At 33.8% G+C, this 19,647-nt stretch overlaps 3 protein-coding genes across 3 annotated transcripts; 1 reads left to right on the top strand and 2 right to left on the bottom strand.

Annotated features, from left to right (window-relative positions):
- Positions 1 to 1,457: 1,457 nt before the first annotated feature.
- Positions 1,458 to 2,964, top strand: LOC145074251 (DNA-directed RNA polymerases II, IV and V subunit 3-like). The gene is made up of 3 exons (XM_079020661.1): positions 1,458 to 2,010; positions 2,257 to 2,494; positions 2,568 to 2,964. The coding sequence occupies exons 1-3, from the start codon at positions 1,559 to 1,561 to the stop codon at positions 2,838 to 2,840; spliced, it is 963 nt and encodes a 320-aa protein (XP_078876787.1). The 5' UTR covers positions 1,458 to 1,558; the 3' UTR covers positions 2,841 to 2,964.
- Positions 2,965 to 5,532: 2,568 nt separating this feature from the next.
- On the bottom strand, positions 5,533 to 6,977 carry LOC145076876 (16 kDa phloem protein 2-like). The gene is made up of 6 exons (XM_079022678.1): positions 6,827 to 6,977; positions 6,565 to 6,669; positions 6,316 to 6,442; positions 6,138 to 6,209; positions 6,000 to 6,045; positions 5,533 to 5,911 (listed from the first exon to the last, which is right to left on the bottom strand). The coding sequence occupies exons 1-6, from the start codon at positions 6,921 to 6,923 to the stop codon at positions 5,636 to 5,638; spliced, it is 723 nt and encodes a 240-aa protein (XP_078878804.1). The 5' UTR covers positions 6,924 to 6,977; the 3' UTR covers positions 5,533 to 5,635.
- Positions 6,978 to 11,780: 4,803 nt separating this feature from the next.
- LOC145072765 (phosphatidylinositol 3,4,5-trisphosphate 3-phosphatase and protein-tyrosine-phosphatase PTEN2A-like) lies at positions 11,781 to 15,457 on the bottom strand. Its single transcript, XM_079019241.1, has 13 exons — positions 15,300 to 15,457; positions 14,375 to 14,873; positions 14,177 to 14,278; positions 13,999 to 14,055; positions 13,860 to 13,925; positions 13,574 to 13,750; positions 13,413 to 13,499; positions 13,265 to 13,329; positions 13,100 to 13,176; positions 12,924 to 12,970; positions 12,721 to 12,851; positions 12,516 to 12,585; positions 11,781 to 12,419 (listed from the first exon to the last, which is right to left on the bottom strand). Exons 2-13 carry the CDS (start codon positions 14,801 to 14,803, stop codon positions 12,021 to 12,023), a joined length of 1,707 nt encoding a protein of 568 aa, XP_078875367.1. The 5' UTR covers positions 14,804 to 14,873; positions 15,300 to 15,457; the 3' UTR covers positions 11,781 to 12,020.
- Positions 15,458 to 19,647: the final 4,190 nt, after the last annotated feature.

The raw sequence follows: 19,647 nt of genomic DNA, 5'->3' as shown, positions 1-19,647 counted from the left end.
GCATCAAAAGGAGATTTAGTCCCAAAAATGGCAACCTAAGTCCAATAACCCCAAACTGATCCATAAAGCTCCAAGGATTAAGGTCTCTGGACCTCTTTGAGTCCAGATCCAAGGCACAAACTCGAAGAGGGACCATTTGTTCCACATAATCACTCTCCAAAGGGGTTAGAAAACCCTAACTCTAATGATCAACACCAAAACTAAAGGAGGTTCGAACTATTACCTCAAAATGAAGTCTCTGAACTCTAGAACTGCTTGAATCGCACCTCCTCTTTTCTCTTGTCACCTTCTTCTTGCTAAACCAAAAGTACAAGGATCAAAAAGTGACTTCTTCTCCCTCACAACGATTTGGTTCACTTAGGGTTCTCTCAAGGGACTGGTAGCCGCAATGGGAGGCTATAAGTGCCCTTAAATAGGCTCCAAACCCGGGGGATTAGGGTTTCATTAAAAAGCGTGGACTCGCCGAGTCCGGACGTGAACCCAGATGAACATCCGCGACCCTACTCGGCGAGTCTTGGCTCCAACTCGCCGAGTTCCTTCACAAACTCCAAAATAATTAAATAAAATAATATACCTGGGAAATCAGGATGTTACAGAAGTTCTATCGCATCCGGCACAAAAAAATCAAACATATCAAATACAAATGGTATGAACATGTATTGATTTTCCATAGTGATTTCTAGGGGTGGAATTGGTACGGTACCGTGTATTTTTTCCCAAACCATGTACTGTACTAGTTATAATTGGTATGTAATTTTAGTTACCACTACTGTACCAAGTATAGTTGGTACCAACTTAATTGGCTACCAGTAAGTTCGGTTGGTACATGTTGGTAATGGTATATACCAACATGTATGGGTGTTTTAGGAATTAAGATTTATGTGTTATGCACTTAAAAGATACATGTAGGTTTTGTAAATAAGAGTTTTCTGAATGGTTGGATTGGGAATTCGATACAAAAAAGATTTTATAATTTTGTACCATGAGTTTAAACCAAACAATAGAGTAAATGGGATATGTTAATATGAGTTTAAACTTTAAAAGCTACTAGACGGTAAATGCTAATATCAAAGCACTTGAACTCTTAACTGTCAAATACATTTAAAGTTAAAATATACAATACTTTATATATATGAAAAATAACTTGGTTGGTACGGTAATACCGTGGCATTTAAAACCTTGTACCATTACCGTACCATTATTAATTAATTGGTACGGTACTACCAGCCAAACATGTTGGCTACCAAACATATTGGCTACCAACATAATTAGTTCGGTTGGTACACATGTTGGTTGGTTTTCCATGGTATATATTTGACACACCTAGTGATTTCTCATTTTTGGATTGGTGACCACCAATCCAAAAGTTTTATAGTTTTGACCATTTTCAAGTAAAAATGCATACTATACTATATGGACTAGCTTTTATCTCAAATTTATAAAGGGCCAAATTATAATTTGACGCATATGACACTGGTTCTATAGGCAACGGGAAGAGGGTTTTACAGAGAACCAGGGTTTTCAAACCCTAGAGAGAGAAACAAAAGAGTTAACGAAAATGGAAGGAGCTTCATACCAGAGATTCCCCAAGGTGAAAATCCGTGAACTGAAAGATGACTACGCCAAATTTGAGCTCCGGGAAACCGACGCCAGCGTGGCCAATGCACTCCGCCGTGTCATGATTGCCGAGGTTCCGACCATCGCCATCGATCTTGTTGAAATCGAAGTCAACTCTTCTGTTCTCAATGACGAGTTCATCGCACATCGTCTTGGCCTTATCCCGCTAACAAGCGAGCGTGCCATGAGCATGCGCTTCTCCCGCGACTGCGATGCCTGTGACGGTGATGGCCAATGCGAGTTCTGTTCTGTTGAGTTTCATCTGAGAGCTAAGTGTATAAATGATCAAACCCTAGATGTTACGAGTAAAGATCTTTACAGCTCTGACCATACCGTTGTGCCTGTTGATTTCTCCGATACCAGCTCTGGCTTCGAAAATCCTGAAGATCAGAGGTCTTTTTCTTTCTATTCATCTATATTTTACATGGAATTTCTTCTGTTCAAAACTTCATTTCCATTTATTCAGCTTCAATTGGGAATAGTTAGGGTTTTTATATTGAAATTACGAACTTGATTACTGTCAACGGATTGCATTTTAGCCTAGATCTGATTTCACCAAGATATGTTAACCCTAAGTCCCATATATTACATCAATAAGATGAAATGGTAACAGTGACTGCAATTCTCTGTGTATTTTAGGGGGATCACAATTGTAAAACTGAGAAAAGGGCAAGAACTGAGGCTAAGGGCAATAGCTAGAAAGGGAATTGGAAAAGATCATGCAAAATGGTCACCTGCTGCAACTGTAACTTTCATGTATGAGCCTGAAATCCACATCAATGAAGAAATGATGGAAACTTTATCACTTGAGGAAAAAACAAGTGTTGTTGAAAGCAGCCCCACAAAAGTCTTTGGCATAAATCCCCACACACAACAGGTTTCTTAATCTTTAATTCTTTATTATATCAAAACACAAACTTGTTACATTTTATTGTGATTGATTAATGAAGGTGGAGGTGGTGGATCCTGAAGCATACACGTATGATGATGAGGTGTTGAAGAAAGTGGAAGCCATGGGGAAACCAGGGCTTGTTGAGATTTATGCAAAAGAAGATAGTTTTATATTTACAGTGGAGTCAACGGGTGCAGTCAAAGCATCTCAATTGGTGTTGAATGCCATTGAAGTTCTGAAGCAGAAGCTTGATGCGGTTCGTTTGTCTGAAGATACGGTTGAAGCTGATGACCAGTTTGGTGAATTGGGTGCTCATATGCGAGGAGGATAGGATTAGGATGACTTCTGTCCATTCTGTTTAAAATGACTAAATTGCCCTTGCTTTTTTCTCTTTATTTGGAATTTGGAATATGATGTTTTCTGTTAAAAGATCCAAGGGGGTATTAGTAGTTTAACTGCTGTGATTTCAACCGAGTATCAATTGGTCTCTGATGTTTAGTTTTAAATATCACATAAAGGACAGGTCAAAATAGTAATTTCATATCCATGATGTTTGAATATAAGCAACAAAATGAAAACCAGAGGCATTTTTCATTGACTAAGTGGGTGCTTTTTAAAATGATTTATTAGCTTATTGGCATTTTTCATGAAAACTATCATTTTTAATTTCATATATTCTTGCTCTCCGCCAATGGTTTGCGATTTACATTAATTAATTTCATGATGTGATTGTTTTGATTATCAAATATCTTCCTAATAAATAGATAAAAATTGCATCTTCATCCCCTTAATCAATTCTATCATCTTTATCTTCATATTTCTTTGAATCGATCATGAATTCACAAAGAAATAGTATTATAGTACATTTATGTAGCAGAGGGATGTGGGGGAATGTTAATAGCGTTTAGGGGTATATGTCATTGAATGTTAACAATAATTGCAAGTTGAATTTTCATTTGGGTATAACATATACTTGGGTTGATTAATTTGGTGGCTAGAAAATTCACGTGGTGTATAATCAAATCAAGTTATCTTACCAATATTCGGCAATCGACATTGTTGTCTATATAAATGATCATGACGGGTTAAACAACTATTTATATAATTCCTTATGTCTATCCATTGCAAGTTGAATTTTCATTTGGGTATGTCATATGTATGTTCCTTATTGATAACATTCTTACACATATGTTGGTTAAAATATGGTGGAAGAGGATGGGCACCTAAAAGCAATCTAATTCCAACTATGATGGTTTCTTATATCGGTCATTGGTCCTTTTAAGTATGTTAACCAACATATGTGTAAGAATGTTATCAATAAGGAACATACATATGATATTATTGCATATGGGATTGCCGATGGAGATGCTATCCTTTTAGCCAATGATGCTAGACTATCTTTATCTCGATCTCGATTAAGTAAGAATCATGAATATTGTAAACGTATATCAGACAAGACAAGGAGAATATTGTTGGTGGATCAAAGAATGAAGACATCTTAGTGAATGAACTTGATGTGAAGAATGAAAGGGGTAAAAGTTATGGACATATAAATGATTTTTTGGTGTATGCATCCCTCGTTGCCTAACCCAAAACCTACTATCAAGCCTAGACTAACATTGTTGTACAAACCTACCTCACACATCTCATTTCGTCAATTGTTTACATAGAAAAGAAAATTGGAGCGGGTGGTGGGGTTAAAATGCATTGAAGAATGTTTCAATATAAAACAACAAAGCTTTAGGGTATCGAGGGTTTATGGTGGAAATCTGGATTCCCAGTGGATCATGTAAACTTGCTTTCCAAATTGATATTTCTAGCTTATGTCCGAGTTACAAGAAATCCAGTCTAGGATAAACCAAAATGACACTTACGAATCTAGGCTGAGAAATGTAAGCCAAATTTCCAGAAGAATTTTGAGTTCGTCAGAAAACAAGAAACGAGAAAAGGGTTATGACAGCTCAAAGAGAACAGTCGTACTTATACATGACAATTTGGGTTGCATTTTCTAGGGTTGCCATCTTTTGAATTAGTCAAGTAAACCCAAAAATAATGGCATGATCGATAGTTTCCAAAACTGACGAGATTTTCCAATTTTACCATATTCACCCATTAGAATTCAGATTTTCCACCACCATGGGCTTTGCCCCTTAGACCTCGCTAGAGGTGGTGCCCCTAGGACCTTGCAAGGGGGAGCAGTCCCCTTGACTCCCGGCTTTTTCGTAGCGGATTATAATTCAATCTTATATATGTGTGTACTCTGCACACTCTGAACATATAATGTAGAGTACAAATTATAAACCTCTTAGCTCACATATTAGTTCCATTTATACAAAATGTCGAGTGAAACTAGAATCACCAACAAAAAGTCATGCAAAAACATGTTTGTCGTGGTTGCTATGGAAGGAAATAACCAACTCCTCCCTTTAGCCTTTGGAGTGGGTAAGACGGAGTCTGGGGATACATGGACATGGTTTTTAAGGAAGTTGTTGTCATGTATCAGTCATAATGAAAATTTGGTAATAATTTCTAGTAGTACTACTTCCATTGTCCTCGTCGTTAAAATAGTATTTATACATGTGCTTCACGGGCTTTGTAGCCACCATCTTTCTATAAACATACAACTAAAGTCAGAAAAAGAATAAGACGTCTAATAAGCTTTTTTGGACAAAAAGTATAAGGAATTAGCTTTCAATGCAAAAGATGGTGTCATTACGCCATCTAGTACCTTAAGCGTGTAGAAAATCGGATATGAAAACTAAGAAAAGACATACTTTCCCAAGGTGCGTTATAATATAATGGCATCTAATTCTATCAAGTTAATGAATTCGTTAACCAAACATCCCCACTAAAGGACTTGTAGCTCAACGGTATCTGGTGTTGACATTCTACGATGCCACTCAGCCCAAGTGGTTGAGTGTGTGTGTGTGTTGGCATACTTACGTTTAGTTATTATATTTAACCTTTACCAATATATGAATCAATCAAAATATGATAAATTAAATTAAAACTTAAAAGTAAAATATTTCAAAAAATAAATATATTAATATGATGAATAGAGCTAATAAATGTACATGATATCCCATAATAATATATGATACAGGGGATCAACTGTCAGCTGTCACCTCAATACTGTGGTGGATACCCTCCTGGATAGCCATATGGCCGAGCAGAATAAGGATCTGGCGGGTATGGGTATGGGGATGGTGGTGGATAACCACCGGAATTAGGTGGAAACGAATAGGCGGCAGGTGGTGCAGGATAAGCTCCGGCGGGTAGATATGGTGGTGGATAAGACATGGAAGAATGTGGTGGTGGTGGTGGTGGGGAGTACATAGGGACATGTGGTGGACCTGATGCACCATATGGTGGAGCTGACGTGGCATAACTGTTTGCATGGTTCTGCATATAAAATAAAATACAGTTAAATGCAAAATAAATAAATAAATAAATAAATAATAGTAAGATAAAGCATGAAAATTGGACTTACATTGACATTGTTATAATGCATAATCAATCGTACCTCACCAGCATATCTACATAAAATGAGTTTCAAATTAGCAATTTTTTATGTTATCAAAATCTTATTCAACTTCTGATAATCATATGCATTAATTAGAACACAAACCTTCCAGTTTTAGATTGTAATGGCCAAGAGCTATCATCAAATCCATGAGAAATAACTTTAGCTAATTGTACCCTGAACACCACAACAATGAAGAATTCATCCATAAAGATAAAACTGATCATATTGAATTGAAGAAAGAACACAGAAAGAAGATGAAAAGGATTAAAGGATTACTTACTTTCCGCTTCCAATAAAGTCATCATGTGAGAGGATGTTGCTATTCCAAACCATAATATTCAACTCTCGTAATCCTTCAATCATGCCATACACGAATTTCTCTTGGAATGTAGGGTTCTTTCCTCCATCTGTTACACAATTAATCCCCAAATTATTTCAAAACTAAAACTTGAATCAATTGTGACATCTTTGAGGACAGATCAATTAGCAAATGCATGTACAATTCACGAGATTGAGGATGAGATCGGACCTGTGTTTGTACGTGTTCGAGATCTGTTATTCCCGTATTCAACACAAACGTAAGGATCTTGCCTTGAAATCCATTCCGTGTCCTTCAATTTATAGCAGCAAATCACTGAACATCCATGAGAAATCGAAATTAGACACGAACTAAACGTAAATAATTTGTGTAAATACACAGATGATTAACGAATGTGCTGATTAACCTTTTTCCCGCAACATGCAATTACTCAATCAACTTAAAAACGAATGAAACGAAATTTTGCACGTACCATTGACTTCAAGGACATTGCCATGGATGCGGTGATTCGCCATCGGTTGATGATGATGATAACTTGCCGACGGAATCGAAGGTTGATTATTATACATGGGAAATTATATTGAAAAACAATGATGATTGAATTGTTCTTTTATAGCATTCCAATCTCTGCGTAATTGTTCTACCTCTTGGAGTAATTGAACGCGTATCAGATAATTCCCGGAAATTGATGATTTAGTTGAAATTGTGCGAGGATTCGATAAACCCTAGCTTGATCCTTCGTAGGAACACGCACGCACTCGCTAAATTCGCTGCCTTGTCAAAAACGAGTATGAAGGTTAGAGATTAATTTGACAGATATTCGTATCTTTGACCGATTAAACGACCGTTTTTTTTTTCTAGTTTTTTTTCTTTTTTATTATATATATTTCATGATGATTTATACCTTGTTAATGACATAACGTTTATATTATAAAACACGTTTAAACACATTCACGCCCAAACTTCCCGATCATTTCCAAGAGCACAAAATCAATTAAAACATAATTAATCATAGTCCAACATCAAGTCAACAACTACCAAATTCCACAAGAAATTACGAGCTTTCATAAGAAGTTTATAACATCAAATCTACTTGCATTGACAATTATTTCGACAATTTTCAAGTATCTTACAAGAAACTAAATCAACTTACAACCAAACCCACCCGGAAACTTGGGTATGAACGAAGATTGAATAGAATATTCTAGTGTAAGACCAAAGGATGAATAGAATAACCTTTAAAGTATCTAACGTCATCCCAATGAGGGTTGAATAGAATATAATTGAATATAATATAGAAGAGAGAAGGTGGAGTTCAATATACATTGAACTCATCGTGAGATATTCTAGTATAAGACCAAAGGGTGTGGGTGCGGTCTGACCGCATCTTTGTCACTGTGGCAAGGGAAACACTGCGTCCACCCTACAGTTTCCATTGTAGTTTCGTTGGACGCGGTTAGTTTTGGTTGCATCTTTCTCTCGTTTGCTTTCTCTTTTTCCAACATCAAACGGTCGTTTTTTTTAATTTGAATTTATTTATTTTTTGTAATTTTTTTACTTATAAATAAAACCTTACAACCTTTAATTTACTAAGCTTCAAGCCAATTCTTCTATCTTTCACTATCTTTTTTTCAAAAACTCTTAACATGTCTTCTTTCAGCAACCCAGACAACCAAAAAAACACTCACTAGAAACACCCCAAGATCTTCTTACGATCAACCAATTTATTCATCCCCGCTTTATCACTATAGTGGTATGCTATCGTATTATCTGCACCAATTCCCACAACGACCAACACCACCACAAACCGTACCCGACATAGATTTTAATTCGTTCGATTTTTTTTTATCTCAGCCAAAATTTGTTCAATATCTCAAGCACCCATTTTCGATTGCGAACCCGAAATCGTTCGAGAAACTTATCCCACCCAAGCACCAAGTAAAGGAAAATATAAGACGACGACCAAAGGATAGGAACCCGAAAAAGTGTTAGTGTTGGCACAATCATAGATCGATATTTCAGAAGATGCACAAACTAGAAAATACCAAAAACATGACCATTTTTAGGCGAATTACAAAAAGGTTCCACAAAGGAATCAAACTTCCAGAGTATAGTTCAAAACACCAAGTGTACTCCAAATAGGGGAAGACAAACAAAGAAGTCATGCTGTTTAATGATTTGTATAATAAAATGAAACGTCCATGGAAATGCGGAGAAAATGATGAAGTGATTTTGAAGAAAGCTCTAAAAGTGTATCATCAACAAAATAAGAAGGCGTTCAAGTTTATTGAGTTTTAGAATATCGTAAAAGATAACAAAAAATGGAAAATGAATAAAACATCTGACAAGCATATCAATAGCGATTTATAGCGTTCAAGAACATCTGAATCTAACCATACTACATCAGATGTTCATGTCGGGTTCGACCTCAACGATGATGAACTCATTCAAGTTACACCACCTTCCCGCCAATGGGGAAGGGACAAAGCTAAACACAAAGACAAAGGCAAAGTGGTATATTCGGATGACTCGAAAGAAATGGGGACGATATGAAGGGTATTAAAAAAAAAGAATGGACAATTTTTTGCAAATTGCGTCTGAAAGAGAGTTTCGAACACAAAGGGATAGTGACATGAAAGTATTAATGATGAACACATCGCACATGACCGGGGAGGAGCTTGAAATTGTTTTGGCGATGAAAACCGATGTTAAAAAACGTTATGTTAAGTAGGTTTAAAATTTCTAATTATTTTTAATCGGTTGTTGTGTGTTTTTTTATGCTTGTAGGTTTAAAATTTCTAGTTATTTTTATTTTTTGAGTAAATTACTGAAATCGTCCCTATGGTTTGGTCAAATTGCACGTTTGGTCCCTAACTTTTTTTTTTTGCATTCGGATCGTTCCTCTGGTTTGATTTTGTTGCGTTTTTCATCCCTTACATACATAAAGGTAGGGACCAAACGTGCAATTTTGACCAAACCATAGGGACCAAAAATGCAACAAAGTGCAAAAAAAAAATTAAAGACCAAACATGTAATTTTGGCCAAACCATAGGGACGATTTCAGTAATTTACTCTTATTTTTTAAGTATTTAGGACTATTTTAATTCGATGTTATATTTTTTTTAAGTAATGAAATATTATGTTTTTTGTTTTTTAAGTAATGAAATGTTATTTTTTAATTAAAATTGAAGTTTTTATTTAAATTATATTGTTAAAAAAAGTATGGCACCACACCTGATATGTGTCAAAGAAACCATATTTTTAACCACATGTTTATGGTAAAAATGACATGACACTGATATAACGGAGAAAAAAGTGTGGTTTTGTGGCACCACACTCTCCATCCTAAAATGGTGGGGTTTTAAGAAAAGTTATATTTCCCATTACCACACCATTAAACTCTTGAAAAGTTGAATGGATAATGGATGCGCTAATGTTGTTCCAATGCAAGAGCTTCTTCCTTTTTTCCTCTACATCACCATGATCTAAATTGGCAACTTTGCCCTCCTCTTTTGGTAAATTTGAAAACATCCCACTTGATCAAGTTTTTATCTGTGTCACAACCATTGTAGAATGCTTTCGACTAACAAGATGAGAAATATACAAAGTCATGGTTGCCACAAATGACATTGCACATGGTACAAGTCCATAAAGCCTCAAATGATGCTCCTTTTGCAAAATATTCTCTCTATTTGTATTTACATCCTCATCACTTCCCACTCTTTTTGTCTTTAGGTAACTTCCATCTAAATTGACAACTTTTGCCTCTTTTTTTTTGAACTTTTCAACATTCCAATTAATCTAGTTTCTATGTGTTTCATCATTACATGTTGCTTTCGACCATCAAGATGAGAAATACACACAATAGGGCTAGTAGAAATGACACTGGACATGTTACAAGTGCTTAAAGCATCCAATGTTGCTCCTACTTGAAAAATCTTATACATGTTTGACTCCATATCATCATTTCCCACTCCTTTGTCTTCAAGTAACTTACATCTAAATTGAGAAGTTTGTCTTCTTTTCAGTGAGTTTTGTAACATCCCATTTCATCCGGTTTATGCATGTTTCACAACCATTGTACCATTCCTCTTACTAGCAAGATGAGAAATATACAGAGTATGCAACTACAAACGACATTACATTCACGTAGGATGTGAGACCTTGAGAGTGATTCATGATATTCATATGGGATTTGGTTTTATTTCGAGTGATTAGATTTCTAGATAATCATCATTATACTCATTATACTCAAGCAAGGTTCACTACCTTTTGTATGGCGCTTGTGTGATGTTTCACAAGTCACCTTGTAAAATTTGAATGGACATTGGAACTGTCTACGGTGTTATCTTTATTACACGAGTCCTATTATTGAACAGGATTTGAAAGTGTATCGTTTTGGTTGAAACTAATACATGAGCCCCGTCTAACCATCTATGTATGTGAGCTTGGACTTTTATGAGATTGACTTGAGATTGGGATAGATACATAATGCATTATTATTGCATTATTACTTGTCGACTGAATAATCCCTTTGAAATGTTGATTTATATGGGATTGATTTAACTTTTTAGCTAACCATTATTGGAATATTTGAATATGTTGGAACTTGGAAATTTATTTATGGGTTACTAAACTTTTTTTGGTTTTGGATTATGGGTATATTTACCCTTTCACTTTGGATTTTGGGTTACTAAACCCTTTTCACTTTGTATTATGGGTTATTAAACCCTTTGTCTTCGGATTACGGATTGTTACACCCTTTTGACCTGTATTAAGAGTTTACAATCTTGACTTTGGATTTTGGGTCTATAGCACCTTATACTTTGGTTTGGAAACTTTTATGATTGTTATCATCACTTACTTTAAGTGAGTCAAAGTCAAATATTCTCACTGGAATTTCATTGGCTAACCTATTTTGACATGTATTCAGATTGAAGATTTGGAAGGCTTACAAGAGTAACGAGGTTATTAAACGTGTGGTACATTTGAACTATGATATGATATTGGATTGATGTTAAATCACTCTTTTAAACCTATAATTGATTTGGCAACTTTGTGACAGTTATTTTTGCAATCAAAACTTTAAATCTTTGGATTTATAAAAAAATGTTTTTGAAAAATGAGAATGGAATTAGAACAGTCCAAAATAAGTAGTAGCATATGTAGGAAATATTTTAGTAATACACCTTTAGATGGCTATATTCATTGTGGTCCATATTCACAAAATCGACATCACTAAACGTTAAAATATTGTAGGGTCTACAAGGACACTTGTAATGTATGTCGATTTGCACCAATATCCATGGAAGTTGTCATCTTGAATGCATAAAACTATATCGTTATTATGATTAGGGTTTCAAAGCTTCCTATATTATACAAAATTGAAGCATTGATCCAACCTCCCCTCTATAGCAAAAAGCCCATGAAAAAATTAAACCAAATTCCACAACATCAACAATTATTCTCATACAAGAAAATAATACATCAACTTACAATCAATCAAACCCACCCATATAACTTTCATCGAGTTTTGTAACCTTGGTAAGAACGAAACTTCAGAATGAATGAAATAAAAGTTATTAAATAAAAAAAAAACAATAAAAGTCGTTTAAATTCCATTTTATATACAACCAAACCACATTTCCACAAGTCTCTTTCAATTCTCAATCACTTTCATAATCTTCATCATCATCACCAAATGTAAACACAGATGCATCAGCCGCCATTGCCTTGAAATCACTCACCTCTCCGGTCATCTTTTCCGGTACACCGGAATCACTTTCCGGCTTCCTGGCTGGAGTCGGAGTCGGAATCACATTTCCTATCGACAAATTCTTCGTGTCATTTGACAATTTTGCAACTTTCGGATCGGACTCGGTGTCGGAAAACACCTCGTCATCTTTTGTGGTGGTGGTGGTGGTGGCGGCTGGTGGTGGATCTGATGGTGTACCCTCAGCTGGTTTGGTTGTACTTTCGGTTTCGGGTTTTGGTTGGGTGGTGGTGGTGGTGTTGTAGTCCACCACCACAACTTCAACTTGAAACCCGGGAGATGGTAATTTTCTCTGTTGATAATTTAATGGAATTTAGTAAAAACATTAAATATATAATAAAATTATAAAAAATTAAAAAGTTTTATAAAAATAAAAATAAAAAGTTACCTTATCAAATCCATCAAGGTCGTTTGTGGTTAGAATCTTTCTGTTTTCAATCATCGTTGTGTTCAGCCAGCTTCATATATACAAATGGAAAAATATATATATCATGCAAGAGTAATTTACATTTTTGACCCTCAAGTATAGTTGATTTTTCAATTTTAGTCCCAAAAATATAGTCATTGTATATATGAGAATTTAATGTTTTTACCAGTAGAAATCGCCTTGACGATCATGGAAAGTAACTTTAAAATCTCCAGATAACTCGGTCAATCCGGGCTCTCCGGGTAGTGCAAAGACCATTATACCCTTTCTTGGAGCAGAAAACCAAAAATCTTCAGGCTGGTTCAATGAGGGTATATTAGTCAAAAAGAGCATATACATTTTATTTTAAGTGAACTAAAAGAAACATACCGATAAATCCTTGGTTCTTGGATGCTTCTTGGTGGAAAAAAGAACACCTGCAACCAAAAAAGAGACATGTTTCGTATCATGGAATGGAATCACAAACAAATGGAATGGAATTGATCATTACATTCCATTATCAATTATCATGAAATCTAAAAATAAAAAAAAAAAATTGTAGTTACCATTATGATCTGAGATAGTAATGGAGGGCCTAATCCAATATGGACACCTATGAAGGCGAAATCCTCTAAGCATACACCTGCACAATAATAATAAAACTCAATTAAACTATTTAAAAAATAAAAAATAAAAAAATAAAGAGAGAGATATATAATATTAGTGTGCACCTGCGCCCCGGCTGATCTTCTCCATTGAAGTATGTCATAACACGTTCAAAGTATTTGACATACCTCTATGTTAAAAAAGACGAAAACGGACATATCAGATATATGTTTTTAAAAAAATAATAAAAAAAAGAAAAAAGATTTGACTTACTATTTGACTAGGGAGAACAAGTCCTTTTCCATCAACACATCTTTTTTGGTTGTAATATAATATAGACTCCTCAGCTGTGGGGAAAAACTGCAGGGAGAAGTAATAACAATTGATATACGGTTTGTATGAGGGGTAGTTTGGTAAAATTGAAGAATTGGTACCTTGAGATATAAAAGAAGACTTGAAATCATTAACCCTGTTCTTGCCATTCCAGCCTTACAATGGACAACCACAACATTTTCAATGTCCTCTTTTAACCATGCATATGCACTATGGCAAAATGATATTATCAGTTGAATTGGAGGGCAATTATGGTCATCAAATGGAAAACTAGCAACCTGAAAAAAATATATATTAAATGGGACTAATGTAAGAAAATGATGAAATGATTTGATTAACAAAAACATAAAAGTACAAGTAGGTTGACTTTTTGACTTGTTGACTAACCTTCCCTTCAAATAGTGATGCGTCATATAGCCTCTCAGAGCAAAGATTGTACACCTTGTACTTATCCTAACATCCATAAATTATAAAAAAGAGGGATAAATAAAATTGGAAACTAAATGTAGAAACACAAAGTTGTTACCTTGTGATATGTTTCAAAGAACCTAATGACTTCCTCCATGTGGTTACGATAAAATCCCTACACAAAATTTCAAATATTATCAACAAAACTATTTCATTACTTGAATACTTGTGCTAATGATATTTAAGTTGATGATAAAACTTAAAAGTTAAAAGTTAAAAGCACTCTGTGAACTTACCTCAACATATCCAAAGAAGCCTGAGCTCATATCACCAGCAGGAAATCCCATAGCAATAATATTCTCAGTAATGTAAGTCATATCTAAATCAAATCCACCTTCCTGTAACCAATATAAAGTAATGTCAGAAGCCCATATAGAAAGATGAATCACAGAAAACTTGTATAAAGATAAGATGAATAGATAATACATTAATACCTGATATCTTCTTTTGTTTTGTGATACAACATGGCGAGCTTTGACTTGGACAGCTTTGACTGCATTTTTGGATGTGTCTACAAAACCTTTGGTGATTGTTCCAAAAATGCCAGGTTGAGGTGTAGTTGGAGCTCCATCAGGACTAGGAGTATGAGTATCATCTTGTTGAGGAGTTTTTGGGGATAATCGCAACCCAAGTCCACTAGTCAAACGAGCAAATCTTCCAGTGTTTTCAGATGAAGAAGATTCATCTTGTGTGCCTCCTAAAGGTTGTGGAAGTTTCAGACTTTTGGCCCATGTAGTTATCCCAGAAGCAGATAACTTTGATGGTGAATCTTGTGCAGAATCGTTTCTAGATTCCACTGCTGCAGTGGGTTGTGGATTTGAGTCTTTCACAGGTGGCGATGGATTAGCAGATTCTGAATCCATTTATGTATCAAATTGAGAGTCCGATATTCAAATTCCTTCGGAGTAGTAAATTGGCTGCTGTTTGATTGTTCTGTAGAAATCAAAACGATATTATATGTTATTCAAAAGTGACCAAACAGATGGATTTGTGTGTATTTGTAAACTTGGATAAAACCCTAAAAGTTTCTAGTTGCTAAGCTGTCATAAAATTAATCACAGTCTTAAAATGAAACAACACGATTGGCACAATGAGCAACTGAGATTTTCGTTTCTTAAAAGTGTGCAAAGTGAATTTCCCCAATCCACGGATCCAGAAATCTAGAATATTTCAAAATTAGCAAAGTCTACTGAGGAAATTTCTTCTGATCTGCAACCCTAACCAAATATAAAGAAATAAATTGCATACTTCTGTATACAGAGATACATAACACAACTACAAATAGGTTAATTCACCATGTGAAACAGTCAGTTATGTATCGATGAATACTAAAAAGAACAAATTTAGCTCAAATCTTACGGGATGAAGTGGTATCGGATCGCCTGAGTAGTTAAGAGTGCAGAACGGTGGTTTCCGGTGTCTTGTGGGAGGTTTTCGTCGGCAGTATCAGTCGTCGTCTTCTTGGTTTGCGTTCTGTGTGCTATGAGATTGAATGGGGCTAAAAGAATACGTGGATTGATTGTTACTTATTTGCTCTAAAGTCCTTCGATTTAGTTGTTTTATATATTGACCCCATAAGATGCTCTAAATAATAGAAAAATATCAAATTCAATACAAATAATATAATTCATTATTATTTGCTAAAAATATTTTTAAAAAGATAGGAATAATGTAGTTTATTAGGTAGAGTCGGTAAAAACTGAAATTGCACAGTACAAAATAAACAGGTTTTTTCAACATATTTCAATTTATTAAATAATAGATTGACACAATATGAAAATTATAAAAAAAAATAATAATAAAAAAAAGTAATAATAAAATAAAAATAAGGTTAGGTTAACACACTTTCAATCTATTTAGGTTACAACAGGGCATGATAATGTATATTTTCAATGCATAAACTCCAAGTCCACTTACTCAACACAAATGCGTCATAAAATGAACGATTTTGAGTAAAAGATTTTAATTTGTTTAAATAAATAGGTTAACACAACACGAAAAATAAATATGTAAAATTAAGGTCTGATTGTTTGATTTTCAACATGGCTCTCATGACATAGCATGAAAAGTCTATAAGATCTCTTGTTAGGTGTATCAATATAAGATGACAAACATAGAGCTCTTGTTAATAGGGTTGTCTTCCATAAATTCCATAAATTTTAGAATAGATATGTATGTCCTTATCTATGCACTGTAACTATGTTATTGTCATTTTGTTCATGTCATTATCTAGTAAATTATTGAAATGGTCCCTATGATTTAGTTAAAATTACACGTTTGGTCCTTAACTTTTTTTTGTATTTCGATCGTCCCTGTGGTTTGATTTTGTTGCATTTTTCGTCCCTTACATACATAAAGTTAAGGACCAAACGTGCAATTTTGACCAAACCATAGGGACAAAAAACGCAACAAAATCAAACCACAGGGACGATTCGAATGCAAAAAAAAATTAAGGACCAAACGTGTAATTTTGACCAAACCATAAGAACCATTTCAATAATTTACTCTTATCCATATAAACAATAACCTTAACACATAGCATAGTATTATTTCACATCACACCTCATAGCTTTGTTTCTTGCGCATAATATTTTCAAATTACATATTATTATACCTTATATCAATGAATTGTACGCCCATAAAAACATATGTGGAATGTCATAAACAAAACGATGTCTTTCTAGTTCATTTATAGCTACAATTGTCTTTTTTTAAATGACAAGTTGTCACAAACTTGAAGCATGTATGAGTCGAACATAAGGCAATAATACAATTCATTCTAAATATTTAAGGTTATATTTTTCATGCTAACTTAAAATCTAGCTGATAGATAAGGTAGCTGATAAAGAAAATATGTACGATATAAACTAGTTGATATGCTAATTAAAAATATAAAATTACATGACTCGTTATTATAAGACTAACATACAATCCACTCAAGTAAATTAAAATGAGTATTAAATAATATTATAGTTTTATGTTTATTTATCTTTAAATGAATCTCTTTGCAATACATATCATATTTACAATATTATTATACAATTCTTGCATTTCATTGTGCCACTCAGGAATGTTATGATGACCAAATCTTGAATGATTATGTATTTCTTTTGTATGAACGTGATCACTATGTTGTTGAATAATATTAAAAATAATATACGCCAAAGTGGTTCCTTCGAATATAAATATAAACGTTAAATGTCATCATTATCACATGTATTTGAGTATCCTCATTATATTCTAGCATTTTGATCAATATTTTTCACATCTTCTTCAACACTCAACACACGAACGTTTGGTGCAACTTCGAAGAGATGATTGTACATGAATGAAAACCTCTTGATCGCTTACTGAAAGCAAATATTCAATTTGTAAATTATGATGTATAATATGTGAATATAATGCCAAATATCTCGTTGTTCTGGTATCATATGTCTAGTATGTAATATTTCCATATATGAAAGAAAGATAAAAAAATATATATATGTTTAAATATTGGCTAGATAAAAATTATAAACAAAGATCAAAGTGGTTCTACATTCTGGGGCCTGGGCTTTAAAACATACATAGATCTCAGTTGCATGAGTTTTTTATAATTAATAAAAATAATATTTAGAAAGATTAAAAAAATCCATAAACTCGTTAAAAATGTTGGTTTGAGTATTTGTTTTTTTTTTTAAAGTTAGTTCCTAAGCTACATATTGATTTGCCAAAGACAACCTAAAAAAGAGTAAAAAATAAATAAATAAATAAAAATAGATGCACTTTGTCAAACATTGCCTAAATCCCAACTTACAAAAAACGTAACATTGCATAAGTGTTGCACGTGGTCCTACTTGCCACAAAAATTATTCTAGCTTTTGCTCTTATCTATATGAACAATGAGTTAAATACATAAACTTCCACTTGATGGATACAATATTTTGCTTAGCACAATATAAACTAACAATATATGCTTTACGTAAAATCATGTTATGCATGTGTTATGCTTGCAATGCTTAACAAACACAAACTCATGCTTATAATAAAATTAGCTTAGCTTCCAAGCATATGATTTTTGTCCATTATTTTTAGCACACCACTTTTATTTGTCATCATATCCTACTGTTTTGGTTTCGACAAGGGAGACTATACATTTATGAATGTGCGCTAGACACCAGTTTTATGACATATATAAAAAGTTTGTCATCAAAATTATGTCATAGTTTGTAAAATATCAATGATTTACAATATGTCCGCATGAATTTAGTTCGTATTTTAATATCTAAAAATTGAAAAAAGAAAAAGAAAGAAAAAAAACACGGAGTATTTTTATTGTCTAGATTAATTTTTTTATGAGTTAATATGATAAGAAAAAAACATCATTATAGATTTATAGTTGTAAATTTATCTCATATTTCACTGAGAAATATAAATTTATATTTGCTAGTGTATCAATTTTTTCATCAAATTTAGTACCCAAGCTGGTTATTGGTATTAATGTATTATTCTTCATCCCGACAATAATTTATATTCATTAAAAAATAATAATAATATAATAATTATGAAATAATCGATAAAAAAAAAAAGTGGTGATTTAACTCGTCATATTTGTCTCCAAAATAACCTGTCAATTTGTTTTTTATTCCTCACATTCGCCGTTTTTCTTTGGTGTTATCAGTCTTGTTCCCGAGTTTTACTTAAACGTGATATGGATGAATATGGAGGAATGTGAAGGATGTCAAAGGAAAATCATGTTCCGGACTTTAATTAATAGAAGGAAAGTAAGGGGAAGGAAGAGATTTTGGAGTTATATTTCCTTCCAAAATTTTCTCCAAAATTGAGCGGATTCGGAAAAAAAAAACGAGGGGAAGGAAAATCTTTTAGTTTTATTTTATTTTCCTTTCTAACTCGGGAACACAAAAACTTAAAAAATTTCTTTCATTTCCTTTGAACTCAAGAACATGGAATAAGGAAAAAAATTCTCCTCCCTTTCTTTCCGTCAATATTTTCCTTCCCTTGAATTTACAAATAAAAACTCAAGAACAAATCATAAAAGCCCTCGTACTGATACCTTGTTCGTTTAAAATCGTCAACACCACGAAAACTCAAACGAAGAGCAAACGTCGATCAATTATGTTTGATGCGCTCAAGAAATCAACTGGTTGACTCGCCAACGGCAGGGGTGTTCACGGGGCAGTTCGGCTCGGATAGTAATAAAACTGTGAACCGTGATCATGGAAGGGCTACCTTACATGCACTAACCAAAGCCGAACTGCATGGTACAAAAACTCGAACCGAACCAAATCATGTGAAGGCAAGTAACCACGGTTCGGTTCACTGTTACCCAGTAAATAAGTAAATATAAAAATAAAAAAAAAAACTAATAAAAAAACACAAACTATATTCAAGTCAATTGTAAAATATACATTCAAAACAAAATCATCCAAAACAAAACAATTCAACAAGAGATATTTTAAAAGTGTTTAACACCAGTTTGATAACACAAAAAACATTCATAATCCCCTCAACAACACAAAAAAACAGCAGCAAATCATCTCAAAATCAACACCAAACCTGCAAAAGAAAAAAACAACATTTAATACAAAACAGCTCAAAAAAAACACAAAACAACACCAAAAAACTGCACAAAAACAACACTAAAAAACTACACAAAACAGCAAAAATCACACAAAACAGCAACCAAATGTAAGGTACCCAAAAATTG

Source organism: Lactuca serriola, chromosome 9 (assembly GCF_051521515.1).
Source record: "Lactuca serriola cultivar US96UC23 chromosome 9, Lser_US96UC23_V15, whole genome shotgun sequence".
NCBI classification, from domain to species: domain Eukaryota; kingdom Viridiplantae; phylum Streptophyta; class Magnoliopsida; order Asterales; family Asteraceae; genus Lactuca; species Lactuca serriola.
Note: the sequence above shows the minus strand (reverse complement) of the source record. Positions and strands in the feature narration are given on the sequence as shown.

Bases quoted from the DNA above. Each gene is read 5' to 3' on its own strand.
- LOC145074251 (XM_079020661.1), top strand. From the start codon at position 1,559: ATGGAAGGAGCTTCATACCAGAGATTCCCCAAGGTGAAAATCCGTGAA. The intron at 2,011-2,256 runs GTCTTTTTCTTT...TGTGTATTTTAG, and splicing joins GAAAATCCTGAAGATCAGAG to GGGGATCACAATTGTAAAAC. The intron at 2,495-2,567 runs GTTTCTTAATCT...TGATTAATGAAG, and splicing joins TAAATCCCCACACACAACAG to GTGGAGGTGGTGGATCCTGA.
- LOC145076876 (XM_079022678.1), bottom strand. From the start codon at position 6,923: ATGTATAATAATCAACCTTCGATTCCGTCGGCAAGTTATCATCATCAT. The intron at 6,670-6,826 runs GTACGTGCAAAA...ATGGATGTTCAG, and splicing joins CAATGTCCTTGAAGTCAATG to TGATTTGCTGCTATAAATTG. The intron at 5,912-5,999 runs GTAAGTCCAATT...TTTTATATGCAG, and splicing joins TGCATTATAACAATGTCAAT to AACCATGCAAACAGTTATGC.
- LOC145072765 (XM_079019241.1), bottom strand. From the start codon at position 14,803: ATGGATTCAGAATCTGCTAATCCATCGCCACCTGTGAAAGACTCAAAT. The intron at 12,971-13,099 runs GTAACTACAATT...TTTTGGTTGCAG, and splicing joins TACTATCTCAGATCATAATG to GTGTTCTTTTTTCCACCAAG. The intron at 12,420-12,515 runs GTAACTTTTTAT...AATTATCAACAG, and splicing joins ACCTTGATGGATTTGATAAG to AGAAAATTACCATCTCCCGG.